Source organism: Bos grunniens, chromosome 16 (assembly GCF_055505025.1).
Source record: "Bos grunniens cultivar Pamir isolate PY7600 chromosome 16, Bosgru_T2T1.0, whole genome shotgun sequence".
Lineage (NCBI taxonomy): Eukaryota > Metazoa > Chordata > Mammalia > Artiodactyla > Bovidae > Bos > Bos grunniens.
Genome location: NC_141180.1, coordinates 69,126,598 through 69,143,358, shown reverse-complemented (window position 1 = coordinate 69,143,358; position 16,761 = coordinate 69,126,598). Strand labels below are relative to the sequence as shown.

General features: G+C 37.0%; 1 protein-coding gene across 1 annotated transcript in view; it reads right to left on the bottom strand.

The window, feature by feature from the left end:
* Positions 1–12,980: 12,980 nt before the first annotated feature.
* CDC73 (cell division cycle 73) overlaps positions 12,981–16,761 on the bottom strand; it is a 93,139-nt gene continuing 89,358 nt past the window's right edge. The window contains exon 17 of the mRNA XM_086345375.1: positions 12,981–16,127. Coding sequence (XP_086201501.1) covers positions 16,091–16,127 — 37 coding nt within the window. The 3' untranslated portion in view covers positions 12,981–16,090. The remainder of the gene's footprint in view (positions 16,128–16,761) is intronic.

Here is a 16,761-nt window from a genome sequence, read left to right as displayed (position 1 = left end):
CTGTTGAAGGCTGGCTTGAAGAATGTTGAGCATTACTTTGCTAGCATGTGAGATGAATGCAATTGTGCAGTAGTTTGAGCATTCTTTAGCATTGCCTTTCTTTGGGGTTAGAATGAAAAGTGACCTTTTCCAGTCCTATGGCCACTGCTGAGTTTTCCAAATTTGCTGGCATATTGAGTGCAGCACTTTCACAGCATCATCTTTCAGGATTTGAAATAGCTCAACTGGAATTCCATCACCTCCACTAGCTTTGTTCGTAGTGATCCTTCCTAAGGCCCACTTGACTTCACATTCCAGGATGTCTGGCTCTAGATGAGTGATCACACCATCATGGATATCTGGGTCATGAAGATCTTTTTTTGTATAGTTCCTCTGTGTATTCTTGCCACCTCTTCTTAATATCTTCTGCTTCCATTAGGTTCATACCATTTCTGGTTTTTATTGTGACTATCTTTGCATGAAATGTTCCCTTGGTATCTCTAATTTTCTTGAAGAGATCTGTAGTCTTTCCCATTCCATAGTTTTCCTCTCTCTCTTTGTATTGATTGCTAAGGAAGGCTTTCTTATCTCTCCTTGCTATTCTTTGGAACTCTGCATTCAAATGGATATATCTTTCCTTTTCTCCTTTGCCTTTAGCTTCTCTTCTTTTCTCAGCTATTTGTAAGGCCTTGTCAGACAATCACTTAGCCTTGCTTTTTCTTGGGGACGGTCTTGATCACTGCCTCCTGTACAATTTGTGTTAATAAGGGTCAACATTGCCATCTGGACCCTAAAAGAAGGCCACCTCTTGAGGAAAGAAATGATCTCGTTTCTAAGCTTGTTATAAGAGCTTCCTTTTAACTACATTTATTTAATTATGATATTGAAGGGAAATTGCATCCTTTCAGGGACAGTTTTTTAAATATTTCGTAGTTAAAGCTGGCACAGATGCTGTGAAATAATATGGTATCAGTGGTTTGAACAAAGAGCTGAACAAAGTGTGAGAAATTAGAGATTGATTGTGGTCCTGTGCTCGCTGGCTCCCTTATGTAGAGAATTTCTGGCTCTCTCTGCCACCCCATCTCCTCTAAGCGTTTTGCTTTTAATCTCTTTTTAACCCTGAACTCTAAGTCTTGCCTCTCCAGGGTTTCTCATTGATCAAAGGCATCAACATCTTTCTTGCTCTTCCACTAATTCTCTCTAAAACAGACAGACCCCTACCAGGCTAAGTCTATAAGGTTTCCAGATCATTTTGTTGCACGTTTTCATTTCTCAGGTCTGCACCATTTCCTTCCCTACTCCCAGTCCATCTCCATCTATATTTGCTATAAAGAAGGATCCTCTTTGTGTGTTAAAAATAAAACTCCACTTTATAGTTTTTTTCTTATAAGAAATACAGTTTGATGTTGTTGTTGTTATAAATAGGAATCCTTGTTGTTGTTATAAATAGGAATCCTTCTGGTGGCCCCCCAATTAGGTGCCATAAAATCGTATACATCAGCCTCTGTAACTTGGTAGAATAATTATATATCATTTATATACTTCTGGGGATTAATAAATCAAATGAGATTTTAAACAATTTCAAATATAAGTGATTTTGAATAAGGCAGATCTAAACATTTGGCTTAGAGAAACACTGAAAAATCTCCTTCTGGTTTGGTTTACATTATTGGTGATTGATTTCCATTTTAATGAATTATTTCAACCCCAGACTAGAAAATAAGAAAGAGAACACAGATTTTGGGACACAGGAGACCGTACAGATGAACAGTATTTTTGATGTCCTGAAAGGATTGCTCACTTCATATCTTGGAAAATTATTAAAGATTTTACAGATCTGTTTTCCCAGGAATAGCAACAAGAATTGCTTTTAAAAAAGCTGTGCTGAAGGCGAGGATTCTAAGATTTCTCCATTGAAATCCCATGGGGGAGAAAGGACTCTAAGCATATCTCCTAAAAAGTTTAATGCAGGTTCAAAAATTATGTCTTAGATTAACACAGTCTCCCATGTGTGGGAGTCAATGTTTTTTCTTGTTGCCCAAGTTGCAGCTGACTCTTTTGTGACCCCATGGACTGCAGCATGTCAGGGTCCTCTGTCCACTGTCTCCCAGAGTTTGCTCAAACTCATGTCCATTGAATCAGTCATGCTATCTAACTATCTCATCCTCTGTCGTTTTCTTCGCCTCCTGCCTTCCATCTCTCCTAGCACCAGGGTCTTTCCCAATGAGTCAACTCTTCACATCAGGTGGCCAAAATATTAGAGCTTCAGATTCAGCATCAGTTCTTCCAACAAATATTCAGGGTTAGCTTCCTTTAGGATTGACTGATTTGATCTCCTTGCAGTCCAAGGGACTCTCAAGAATTCTCTCCAGCACCACAGTTTGAAAGCATCAGTTCTTTGGTGCTCAGTCTTCCTTATGGTCCAACTCTCAAGTTGGTATATGATTCTTGGAGAAGCCATAGCTTTAGCTTTAACTATACGGACCTTTTGTCAGCAAAGTGATGGCTCTGCTTTTTAATATGCTGTCTAAGTTTGTCCATGTCTTTAGTGATTACAATTTGAAACAACTTTTTCTGTCAAATGAGTACATTTGCCAGAGTGAGATGGTACACTGCATTTTTCTTTCCGGTGGCTCCTTAACTTGTCCCGATAGGGCTAAAATAGGAAGCAAATGAGCACTGGCATGTACAGACTGAATGGTTAAGGAAGCAGATGTGATCAGTACATTTCTTCCTAAAATACTTTCAGATTCATAAACTCTTTTGAAGCACAAGAATATTCCAAAGGGTTCTTTCTTCATCTCTAATCCAGATTGGATTGAGAACATCCAAGAAGGAAATATTGATTCTTTTTCTGGGGCAAAAAAGACATCTGCTGTTGATTCATCAGTTAATCTATTCTTTCAGTCAACAGCTATATAGTGAATACTTACTATCGACTGTCTACGAGGTAGAAGGTATTGTAGTGAATAATAGACAAATACTTCTGCCTTCTTTGGACTAGTTGAGATGAGTGGCTGCTTGAGGGGAGAAAGAAAATTGGGTTGTTGCCCGTTTCCAATTTTTATAGATTTTGTTGCTATAAATATTCTTGTATGCAGCTTTTGGTGAACATTATGCATATATACATATACATCTCTTTGGGGGTTCTAATTAGGAGGAAATACTTAGGATTGTGGAAAAGATATATATTTGGCTCCAGTCAAAGGTAAGATGTTCAGAAAGTTCCTCTTCAGTGATGTCACATTAGTAGCTTGAAATTGGCTCTCAGGGGAGCATTTGCATCATAGGCAATACTAGAATCCACACCCCCCTTTCCCAGTCCCGTCCAGTGTTCTCCTGAAAGTCAGCTGCTCACCATTTTCTGGCATTCCACTAGCTTTAGGAGTTATTTTCTCATAGTTTTCCAAATGTGTATTTACCAGCTTACCAGTTTATACTCCTGTCAACAACATAAAAGAATTCATGTTGTTCTATATTCTCACCACCATTTATTATCTTGATTTTTAATTTTAGCCATCCTGGTGGGTATGTAATAGAATGCCACTTTGAGTTTAATGGCACTGGGGAAAGTTTTAGGTTATTTAAATTAGCCTGCTATGTGGATTTGTGAACATAGACAAGCACTGCACGAATAAAATTACCTAAAATTCATGCTACAGGAGAAATGCTTTTCTTCTACAGAAGACTAGAAATGCCCCCTATGTTAGATAATTTTCATCCTTTTAGAGAGATTTGAAACTTCATTTTAAACTTTCTCACTACTTCTTTCAGATTTTGATATCAAGTGAAATTTACCAATGCCTCTTTAAAAAAAAAAAAAAAAAGACATGTGTGATGTCAATATAAAAGATGAATTTCCTCTTGACTCCTACTTGTGTGGTCCGGTGGGATGACAGATGATCTGAACAACAATGAGATATTGGCTCTAACACCGCATCAACTTCTTCATGGGTGTTTTGGCGGGGGGGGGGGGGGGGGGGGGGGGCGCTGCCTTTCTGTCTGTGTCACAACTGCGAGCAGCCTTCTCACTGGTGATTTGTGGTGATTGTTCCAGCCTCTTTAGCTTTATCTAAGTTACATGTTCTTCCATACGAAGCGACTGACTGATGGTGGCAGAGTTTAAAATAACTCAGTGCATTTGGATTTGAAAAGTTAAAAACTCTTTTAAACTAAAGCAGTGTTTGCTACCATATTTGAAAATGATCTATCTAGCCAGTTGGACAAGCATAGCATATGCTTTTTGGTACATCTATTATTTCTTTCTTAATTTGGTAATGGGAAGTAAATGAGGGGATATAGGAATATATAAATACACACACTTTCAAAGAAGGGATACATTCTACAAAACACTGCAGATATTATATCCGAGAAAGAATTTGAATGCCATGCAGATATGAAAAGTGGAAGTGGCATGGATGGAAATGAGTCCGAAGATGCTGGTGATATAATAAAAAAGATACTGAGGAAGAACGTATGGAAAACTCTATATGGTGATTCTGGATCTTGCCACTTTGGGGGGCCACCTTTAATTTATCCTTTGTCCTAAAATGTTTTGCTTATCACATTATGTTGTATAAACAAAACTGTAGGACAACTGTGTTAACAAAACAAACCAAAAAATCCTGTATTGACTTGGCTGTGCATAGGAAAGTAAACGATTATTTACACGGAATTCTTAGAGATTTTAAAGCAGATGGGATGTGTCGATGGTTTGAAGCCAGAAAGAAATTTGAGAGTCAAAGTGTAAATGAGTGTGATGGTGTAGCTCGGAAATTCTGAGGTAGGGAGGAGGTGAGGGTGACAGGGAACAGTGTTCTCGAAGCTTCTACCAGTAATTCCACACCTTGACTTATGTCCAATTTTTTCCTATCTTTGTCTCTCTTCATATTCTGTCTTTCACTTGTCTCTTGGGCCCCATCCTTGCTTCTCAACCATAACTCTCTCTCCCTGGACCATTCACAAGCCTATCAGAACACAAAGATGCTCTGATGTTTCCTGCCTTTGGGACAGAAATCTCAAATATCCCCCCCACCAATATCCCCTTCTTAGCTGAATGTGAGAGAGACAGAGATGTGAGTGTGTTACCCTGCTGGCTTTCTCTCCTACTCATCCTGGCAGGAGTCTTGATGCTGGCTCTCCCATACTATTCCCTGAACCTAGATACAGTGAGGGACACCGATCACATTGAGGTTGCCAAGACACCAGACATCTTCCGCCCTCATTTTCCTCTTCCCCAGTTCATCCTTCCTTCTCTCCTCTTTGTTTGCCAGGCTCCAGTCACAGTTGTCTTCTCTTAGATCTTTGAACAAGTCTAGCTCTCTTCCTCCTCAGAGTGTATACACTGCTTCCATCTTGGCAGGAGAGGGCTTCTCTCCACTCTTTGCATGATAACTTCTCACTATTAGGTCTGAGCTTTAATGTTATCTTCTCAGAGTTGCCTCCCCTAATAATTTCATTTAAACTCATCCCCTCAGTGCTTCTCTCTCTTAGCTACTTGTTTCTAGTTTGCATTTATGATATACTTTACATATTTGTGTATTTATGGTCAGGGGCTTCTCATTTTCTCCATCTTCCTCATTAGAATATAAACTCCATAAAGACTCCATTATATTCTAGGGACTAGGAACCATATCTGTGCATTATTCACGGTAGTGTCTTTGTTACCTAGAACTGTGCTAGGTATTATCCATGAATGAGTAAAAATGGAACCAGATTACAGTTCATATTATTACTATGTTTTCATTTCAAAAAATATGTGGTTTTGAATTCAAATAATTAAGTGAAAGAGGATAGTCTCAAGTATTTTGTGTGTGTGTTCGGTCGCTCAGTCGTGTCTGACTCTGCAACCCCATGAACTGTAGCGTGCCAGGTTTCCCTATCCTTCCCTATCTCCTGGAGTTTGCTCAAGTTCATGTCCATTGAGTCAGTGTGTTTTTTAAGTTTCATTTTTCATATATGTGATACTGCTATAAATAACTTTTCAAAGAATTTTCATCCAAAAAATTTAGGTAACATTTTAAAAGCTTTGGATTTCATCATAACACCCCACTTAACCGAATCTGAGTGCATTCAATTTAAGTAAAAGTGTGTGCCTTTGTGCGCTGTGAAAGCCTCTAATGTTCCTCATCCTCAAATCCACTCCTCTCCACTGGGTGACTTTGAGTTCTGCCTTCCTTCCGAGCTCTAATGTCATATGATTTGGGTCACTCCCCTTAGTCTTGTTAGCTTCCACTTCCCAGTGTAATTGCAGCCAGAAGTGCAGGGTAATTTGAATGCTTTTGACAGGAATAGCTTTGGATAATCTTTTATTAATGTAATTAGCTTGGCTTAATTAAGGGTCAAACCTGAGGGGCTTCTCCAACCATTGCTATTCTATACCCTGCTTTAAATGCTTTTAGTCTTACCCAGGGAACTTCCATTCCTGGACAGATAAATCCCAGCAGGACGTTCTGACCTGGTTCTGTCCCCAGAACACACAAATAGATAAATTCAACTTCAGCTCCATGGTCCTTGTTTTTGACTTGTTAATCTTTTCCAAGGCTGCATTGCAGAGATATTACTTCTGTCCTGTTTTTATTCTCTAACTCCCAATTCTTTTTCAACACTAAAATCAAAGGATTATCTTCAAAAAGTTATTGATAACTACATATATGTCTGAGAAGAGTGGCAGACCCTGATAGGGGCACAAGGGTTTTCCATTATTCCTTTTCTTCAGAAGACGAATTCTTACAAAATAGCTTTAAGGAAAAAAATAGGTATTATTGCTTCATACTGCTGTATCAGTTTCTGCTGTACAGCAAAACGGATCATCCACACATATACATATATTCCCTTTTTTGGATTTCCTTCCCAATTAGGTCACCACAGAGTTCCCTGAGCTATAAGTAGGTCTTCATTAGTTATCGATTTTAAACATAGTAGTGTATACATGTCAATCCCAATCTCCCAGTTCATCCCTTTCCCCCTTGGCATCCATATGAATATTCTCTACATCTGTGTCTCTATTTCTGTTTTGCAGATGGGCTCACCTGTACCATTTTTCTAGATTCCACATATATGCATTATTTTTTTTTCTCTTTTGGCTTCCCCCTGTATGACGGTCTCTAGGTTATCCACATCTCTGCAAAGGACACAATTTGTTCTTTTTTATGGCCAAGTAATATTCCATTGTACCACATCTTATCTGCTCATGTTGGTGGGCATATAGATTGCTTCCATGTCCTGGCTATTGCATAGTGCTGCAATGAACATTAGGGAGCACATATCTTTTAGAATTATAGTTTTCTCTGGGAGTGGGGTTCCTGGGTCATATGATAACTCTATTTTCAATTTTTTTTTTTAAGGAACCTCAATACTGTTCTCCATAGTGGCTTTATCAATTTACATTCCTACCAACAGTGTAAGAGGGTTCCCTTTTCTCCACATCCTCTCCAGTATTTATTGTTTGTAGATTTTTTGATGATGGCCTTTTAACTGGTGTGAGGTGATACCACATTGTAGTTTTGATTTGCATTTCTCAAATAACCAATGACATTTTTCACAGAATTAGAACAAAAAAATTTTAGTTTGCTATAAAAACACAAAAGACCCCCCTCCCCAAGCAACTTTGAAAATGTTCTATTTCATTCTTTCACATGTAGCTGTCCAGTTTTCCCAGTACTACTTGTTGAAGAGTCTGTGTTTGCTCCATTGCATGTTCTTGCCTTCATCATAGGTTAATTGACCATAGGTGTCTGGGTCTATTTATGGGTCTTCTATCCTATTCCATTGATCTATGTCTTTGTTTTTCTGGTAGCCTTGTAGTATAGTCGGAAGTCAGGGAGTCCGATTCCTCCTGCTTTATTTTTCCTTCTCAAGATTGCTTTGGCTATTTGGAGTCTTTTGTGCTTCCATACAAATTTTAACCTTTCTTGTTCTAGATCTTAAAAAAAAAAAATGCCATTGGTACTTTGATAGGGATTACATTGCATAATACATGCACATGAATCAAAAACCTAGAATTACATTTCAAGAATCTTGTCCTAATTTTTATTACTCCTGATTGCCTCTTCTCATAGGAAATTTTTTTTCCTTTTTCCATAGGAAATCAAATTTCATTTTGTTCTTTTAGTTGTTTTTAAAAAAATATTACCCTTTTTATCAAACACCCCTAAGTGCAACTTCAGAGCCAGACAACCTGACTTGCCTCCAGAGTTTGACTACTAGCTTCCGTCATCTCTGCAGGAACCAGCTCTGGGGCCCTACGTCACCTCCCTGAGTCGTGTACAAACAGGCTCTCACGCCCAGTCTACCTCCTACCTCCTACACCTCTTACCTCACATGAAGACTTCCCTATTGGCACTGACGTATCAGCTGGCACACGTGGTGACTATGTTTGCTTAACTTAATGTGAAGTGAACCTTTGACCAGTGAGATATGGAAGCTGGTGATTGTCTTCTTCCCTCTGTTATTGTTTAGTTGCTAAGTTGTGTCTGACTCTTCTGCAACCCCATCGACTGTAGCCCACCAGGGTCCTCTGTCCATGGGATTCTCCAGGCAAGAATATTGGAGTAGGTTGCCATTTCCTCCTCCAGGGGATCTTCCCGATCCAGGGATTGAACCCAAGTCTCCTGCATTGGCAGGAGGATTCTTTACCACTGAACCTCCAGGGAAACCTTCTTTCCTGGATTCCCACCAGAATGGGCTGTCTCCAGTCATGGCCATTTATATGGCCTCTCACTGATGTTCTCGTGAGAGTGAACCAGTGGTTGTGCTTGACGAGAGAGGCTGATCTGTTTTACACCTTAGCAACCACCTTTCATTAGTGCCCTCATTTCCCCATTTATCCTTCTCTGCCCCTAATAAAGGAGCAGCTTGTCTGCCTTTGCCTCAGGGTCTGCATTCTGAGGAACCCAGGTCAAAACTCTATTTCTAAACAACTTGTTCAAAGTCATAGCTCTTGATTTTTCAATTTAAGACATTATCAATTGACTTTCTTCGTGAAAGATGAGGACTTAGTGGTTTTATATTTTTATTCACCACCCAATACTTTTTTTCTCTCCCTATTCCCTCTAACCCTGGAGAACGAAATGGCAACCCACTCCAGTATTTGTGCCTGGGAAGTCGCATGGACAGAGGAGCCTGGCGGGGTACAGTCTGGGGCCAGAGTTGTACACGACTGAGCAACTAAACCTATCCTCTCTATTGGCTTCCTCGGTGGCTCAGGGGTAAAAAAAATTGCCTAATACAGCCAAACACTAAATCTATAAATATCCTGTTTACACACATAATTTTCATAACCACTTTATAATGTTGCTATTACCATCACCATGTAGCAAAGATGCGTTGAGAGGTTGAGTGGCTTGGCAGAGGTTACACAGTGGCGTGATTTCTAATTGGTTGTCTTTCATATTCATGTGAGATTCTCTCACAGTGAATCCAGGGAAGTTTACATAATCTAAATGTCCTTGGTGAGAGCTGAAACACATTTATAATCACACTCTACCAAATGCCTAAGTCTTTTAGAAAGTTGCTTTTGGCTAAATGGTGACAGGATCATAAACCTTACAGTCTTACGAAAGCACTCAGGGGCTACACATTTTTTAAAAATTTCATTTCTTGTGGAAAAAAGAAAATGTTCTTAGTTGTACTCTGTTGCTGAATTTTAACCCGGAGTGAGAGATGCCTTTCTCTGTGAAACAGAGCAGGACACTTTTCATTTGTTTTTCCCTGAGGGGTTGGCTTTTGGGGCTAATTTTTTGTGGTAAGCTGACTCAGGGTCAGGGAATGTCAGGAGTGCAAAAGCCAACAGAACCCTGGACAGGAAGATAACCCATCAGTTAGAGCTGGATTCAGGTTCTATACACCAGGTTGGGCCAAAATTTGGTTAATGAAGCTTAAGTCCTACCTGGAGAAAAAAAGTTTAAGCTGGGGAAGCTGCAAAAGTCACCTTTTATAAAAGTGAACACATGCTGGGATTCCCTGGTGGCTCGGTGGTAAATTACCCGCCTGCCAATGCAGGAGACATGGGAGATGCAGGTTCGATTCCTGGGTCAGGAAGATCCGCTGGAGAAGGAAATGGCTCTCCACTCCAGTATTCTTGCCTGGAGAATTCCATGGACAGAGGAGCCTGGGGTGCTACAGTCCATGGGGTTGCAGAGTCAGACACGACTGACTGACCACCACCACCTGCAGCTAAATGCTGGGGGCAGGGGGGTAGTATCACACCACAGTTCTGCTTAGTCACTATATCACCAAAACCCAAGAAGGATATGTTGCTGCCCAAATCCTACTGCACTTCTCCATGGGGTGGAGTTCCCTTATAATTTTTCTCCTCAAATTCCTACATCAACTTGCTTTAAACTACATTAATGCTCCTCAATTTATTTCATCATCAGTAACTCTCTTATACTTCCTTTCTGTGCTCAGCGGTGCATTATGGAATAAAAATGCATAACTAAGAATGCAAACTCTTTAAAATCAAAACCACCATAAACATTAGTAATGCCCAGCTGGGCTAAAATAACTAATGAGCCACGAACAAGTTCCTCTGATCTCCCCCAACCATTACAAATACACTGACTTGATCACATTACTCCATTTTAAAGAGAAACATGTTCATGTTATTTAACAAGTTTAAAAAAGAAAAAAAATCAATGCTATTACCACACTTACATCTTTAACACTGTAAACTCCATGATTGCAGTTCTGTGAATATACATTACCATATTTTTTCACAGTGAATGCTGTATGACCCAATGAACCTCCACTTAAGATTTTTTTGGCAAATGAAGCCCAATAAAATATCCAAATGTGATAAATACAATCTCTCAGATGTCTTCTTATGGTCTCAGCCCTATTCAAATCAGTTTCATGATATAAATCAACATTCTCTAGATGAGGGTGAATTATAAACTGTAAGTAATTCTATGCCAAAGGATCTACAAATAATTATGAGACAGGCTCAACAGCACAGCCTTCTCCAGGGCTAATTTTTACTGTTTTTCTGTGGTCATTTAAGAAAACTGACAGGGAAAGTCTTCTAACCAACCATAAATGCTGATCATTATACAATTAAATATAAAAGGAAAGTGTTTTAGAAAATGAGAAAAAAAAAAAAAGCTTATTTGGCAATGTGCTGTTACTTATATACTAGCACCTCTGAGCCCTAAAACAAATTCAACATTTACAACTCATGCTACATTTATTTTAGTTAGGTGAAAGCTCATCCAAGAGCAGAGGTTAAAGGAACAGGGAGCAGAATAAAATACATATTTAGTGGGCACTTATGAATTGGATGGAAATTAAGTTTGAATATGGCCCATTAAACTCTTCATTAAAGACATTCTGCTGCAGAAGATCCACACATTATTACTGGCCCCACCGATATGATGCTGCTGCTAATGATTTGATTATGTGGGAGTAGAGTTTTTTTGAAACTAAAAGTTGGGATGCTCAAACTGTAAAGATAATGTAATTTTATCAAGATACACTCTTAATTCTATTACAACAAGGATACAGAAAACTTGACCATAACCAAGCTGTAAGTTCAGCCAGGCACATAGTTTATTATCTTTATGAAGAACTATGAGTCGCTGTATTATTTAACTTATTAACAGAAAAGGTGACTATAAATGTACTTAGTTTTCAAAGTGGAAACTTATATTGCATTTATTTCCCAAGCAGAGGAATAGTATGCTTAAAAAAAAGTCTCATGAATCATTTTACATAAAGACTTTCATCATCTATATCCTACCCCAAACTACAGTGTCTTCTTGATTGAATGTAATTTTTCTGTCTTCTTGGTTGGGGTGGGGGGGGGGGGGGAAGAAAGAGAGAGAGAGAGAGAGAGAGAGAGAGAGAGAGAGAGAGAGAGAGAGAGAGTGTGTGCACGTGCGTGCATGCATATTTGCGGGGGGGGGTAATATTAAAGTACTACAAAACGTTTTATTCACAGTTAAACCTGAGACTTAAAATCCAGTGAAATTAAATCAGAATGAGTAGAACACTTTATCAGGTTTCGACTTAAACTCTATTCAAGAACCATTTTGCTTAAGAAATAAAAAAATTGATAAATAATCACTGATACTGCCTATACCATGTACATCAACTGCATTACATATGAAGCACTATAATCAAACATGGAGGTTAAATAGCTTTTAGTAACTTTAAAGTGGATAGAAATGGAATTCAGTGGCAATATTCTGAGAGGTAGGTCATTTACTAAAATTTGACATAGTATCACCCCACTTTTTGAACTTCGGCAATAAAACTAGTTTTATTTCATTAACTTTACTCACTTAAATGGCACACATTTATAACTCCCAAGATATTCTTATAAACACTACCTAAAATAATACATAAAAAAAACAAACAGACCAATAACCTGGAAGTGTTATCACCTATTATCCATTTACTAAATGTAATTCTTTATACATCTATTATACATTGAAATTTCTTCTCTTACTTATTATTCCAACATGTTAATGTAGAAACCATGCTGGGGTCTTGAGTCGGCAATGAGCTGGCAAAGTGGCTTCGAGCTGGCCAGAACACACAGCACGTGGCATTTCAAAATTTCTAATCCAATTCTTAAGTCAAATTCAGTCATTTCTCCCCTTTTTATTTCTAAAGTTAATATACCATGGTTAGAGCAGTCCATTTCACATCAAATCCAACTGAATAAAAAAAGCTCAGTCATATAATATTAAGGTTAATGTGATTATTTTTCATGGTTCTTTTAATTTTGACCAGCTTTTGTAAAGAATGCATTTGTAATATTATAAAATATACCACTGGTCTTAAAAAATTTCATAAACTAATTTATAAACTAGTAAGACTCATAGAACAGTTATCTGGAAGAGTGGCAATTTATTCCTGGCCATGTACATATGTATACCCTTATCATTACAGCTTCTATTATTAATACCAATAAAATAGAATTGCTATGTAATAAGAAATACGGCAACTAAATACCCCCCTCCCCACCTCCCAAAAAAAGAACAATGTCATCACTTTAATTTTATTAGGAGTCACAATATTTTTTATTTAGGAAAAATATTTCCTTCAATGTTCATTAGATAATGAATCTTATTTAAATGAATAATTGACTTTTACTTTTCTGTGTAGACCAATTAAAAAGTATGCCTCTTTCCTTTCATAAGCAAACTCTATTTGTCTAATTCTGCATGGCAGATAAGAAATTAATACTTTACTTCCTTCTACCTTAAAAATTATGAAATTTTCCTCATTATGAATCAGTTATTTCTTCTGGACTGTTGTCACGCTGCTGTTGAAAGAAAAAGTTAGTAAAGGATGGATACATGGGAAACAAATCATAAAGTATAAGACTAGTTTATAAGGAAATATATTAAACATTATTTAAATATTAAACAAAATATTCCTACATTAAATAAATAAGACTTGAATTTGTCATGTGGAACTCATAGGCCAATACCACCAATAATGGGGATGGTCTAGTGCAAAAGGTGGCCACAAAAGAAAAAAACAAAAACAAAAAAAGGAGGAGACGACACAATATTTAATTGTTTTCATATTTAACCAGTGATTTTCAATCCTTTTTGAACATAAAATTACCTGAAGGACTTTTTAAAAATACTGATGAACGGGTCTCATCCCAGACAAATAAAATCAGAAACAGGATTCAGGTAATGGAATGTTTTAAAGGCCCCCAAGTGATTCTAGTATACAGTCAGAGTTGAGAGCTGCTGATGGAAACCCACAAGCTTCTGATTGTTGCCCGACTCAGAAAGGTACCCTATGAATGAAGAAAAGGAGCTTTATTTTACTGGTGGGACAAGACACGGGTGTCTCCAGTTACTTGTGGATAAATCAAGCTTACTAATGTGTATTTCATTTCCATCAAAATATGTGCATAGGAGTCTTCATTCACTGTAATTCTATATTTTTAAGCTCCAAGATCAAGTAAAGTCAATGCTTTGTAATAAACCAGTTATACTGAAACTCCATCACTCATTCATGCACAGAACGTTTCCTGAATGCCTACTATGCGCAAGGCACTGTGACAGGCACTGCTACAGGACCTGGAGTCATGACAGAGGAAGAGTGATTGGCCAGAAGCTTGGTTTTTTTTTTTTTTTCCCTTAGAACTAATGGCTATAAAATGAATTCCATGGACCTAGACAAAGGAATGAATTTTTAAAAAAGGAAAAGAAATTAAGTATGTATTAAGGGTCTGAGTTTAAGATACATGAAATAGCATATTTGTACTTTTCCTAATGATTTCCAGAGCCTTTGAATACAAGTAAGGCAATTCAAGATAGAAAAATAAACCCTATTGAAAGTAGATGTTCTGAGTTATAACCACACTCTGTAAAAGTAAATTTCATACATAAGTATAAATACTAAAAATCTTTATAGAAAGGTAGTTCATGTCCACTTGTAGTAGTCTTAACAAGTAATCTTACATTAAAATATTACAGATTCTAGTCCTTGACTATTTCATCATGGAGAAAGTTCATACAATACATAATTTATTTTGAAAACAATTTATATACTGAGAAATTCTAATGTGAACAAATTTGAATTTTCAAGAAGAAAGGATGCAGAGAAGGTAAGAAGTGGGGGGCGGGGCACAATCTGTTCAAATCTTATACATATCCTAAATCCTAATAATTTAAAATGCTGACCGCTTTTTTCCTGAAGAACCTAGTAAATTTCATATGAATAAATACTTTTCCTATTCATTACTGACATGGACTTTTGTGGTTACTTAAAAAATAAATAATAAGTGCTTCTCATTTTTATGACAGCATTAAGTTTCAAAATGAGGCTAGGTAATGTCAGCTTAACCCAGAAAGGAGCTAAATGTCGGGGGAGGGGGAGGACGGGAATGGCATAAGATGAATGATCAGCAACAATTCTAGTGGTAAAAACTCTTTAGGGGAGTAAAGGGTCCAAGTTGCTTTTTAAGGAATAAAAGATGGATCAAGACTCAAGAAAAATGCTCATTCATTGTACCTTGGAGGCAACACTCTGTCTAAAGTACAGAAGTAGTAAAATATTTTACTAAGTTAAAATATAGGTTTTATATTTTATACGATATTGAATACACACATAAAAATACCAGTGTTTTCATCTTGTTTCTGTTCAGACACTTAATTAAGCAAATATGTTCTTTGGTGTCTGGGAGAGTTATCAATATTAAAGATAATGGAAGATAAGAACATGCCTAGAAACAGAAGACGCAAAATCCTACACCATATAAAGGAAGAACTGAAGGTGGACTTAAGAGAAAAGATAAAGTTACACTGCAGAAGGACTTACACATTTCTTTCCCCCGAATCATATTCTGGCTCCCAAAATAAAAAGTATTATAGCCTATTAGGTTTTTAATCTTGTGTTTTGAGATTTTTCAAGTGGAAAGATATCACAGATAGAAATATATCACTCTAAGTTTTAAAATTACCAAAGTCAGTGAGAAGAATGTACATTCATTAAATGTATTCATTATAAGTAAAGAAGTCTTGAAAAACTGAACAGTTCAACCAAAGCTGAAGAACTGTTCTTGATTTTTCATTATTCCTTTTTAAATAAAGAGAAAGTATAGTACACATACAGGCTGACATTTTGATTCATTCAAAAGTCACATCCCTTTGCTTGGTTTTTGAAGTTTCAGAGACTAAAATTTAATACCATTCATAACATAGTATTTTCAATAAAAGGAATTAAAGAGCAATGAAAAATCAGAAGCAAGATGGCTTAGAGAGCCTTATAACCTCTACATATACACACATTTGTAACCTGTATTTATTTTCTAGAGAAACAAATTTTAAGTGATGCTAATGTAACCAATGGAGAAAAAACTTCTATCAAAATATACAATTTCCATTACAGACTAGAAGACTAATATTAAAAAAATAGTTGTAAGCCAAAAAGTTTGCTTATATGGATGACAGGCATCATCCCTTTGAAGCATAAATCATCAAATAAGGTTTTATAAAAGATCGATCCGTGACCTTCTTCATTTTTAAGTTCTTGATAAATTCATAAAGCTTCAGTCCCAGTCTTTTGAGCATGGTGTATCATGGTATATCCGCGGTGTTATCATCTTAATTCAGATTTCCAGAAAAGCAAGAAAACAAGTAACTCAGAATCTCAAGTGGGATTTGTGCTTTACCATGTACCTGAAAAATATTATAATAGGTCATAATGATTATAGGAATTTTAGAATTTTTAGAATACTACATGTAAAAATAAGTATTGGTATTTTTAAAGCTTAAAATCAACAGTGGAACAGGATGTTTTGCTTTCTAAAAAGTAGATACTGTAACCTTTGGGAATATGAAGATTCCTGAAGTAAGCCAGAAAAACCATTCATCTTATTAATTTCTACAATGTAAGGGCTTCTGGCTAGGATAATAAATGATTCTCTTTAATATATTATCAATTACAACCACTGGGTTATCTCAATCATCTCTGACTCTGAGGAAACACATAATATTTGGAGAGAGACCAAGAAAGTTACAGGCTTTAGAAAGTACCTCAAATGAGAACAGGTTCAGTGGTACTGTGATCATATGCTGTCCTTACTTTCCAATTATAAAACTGATATTATTGTAAAGGGCTTTAGAAAAAACCAATTTATACTAGTAATCAGGATAAATTCAAAAACCAAATTCCTTTCACAAGCTACCAGGTACCCATACCTCGAGTCAGAAACCTTTCGAAAGGTCCTGTCAAAAAATGAAGGGACTGCTTAAAGCCAGTTCCTTGGATAGACAGAAAACAAGGTTCAGAAAAGTCACAGGGTTCATTAGA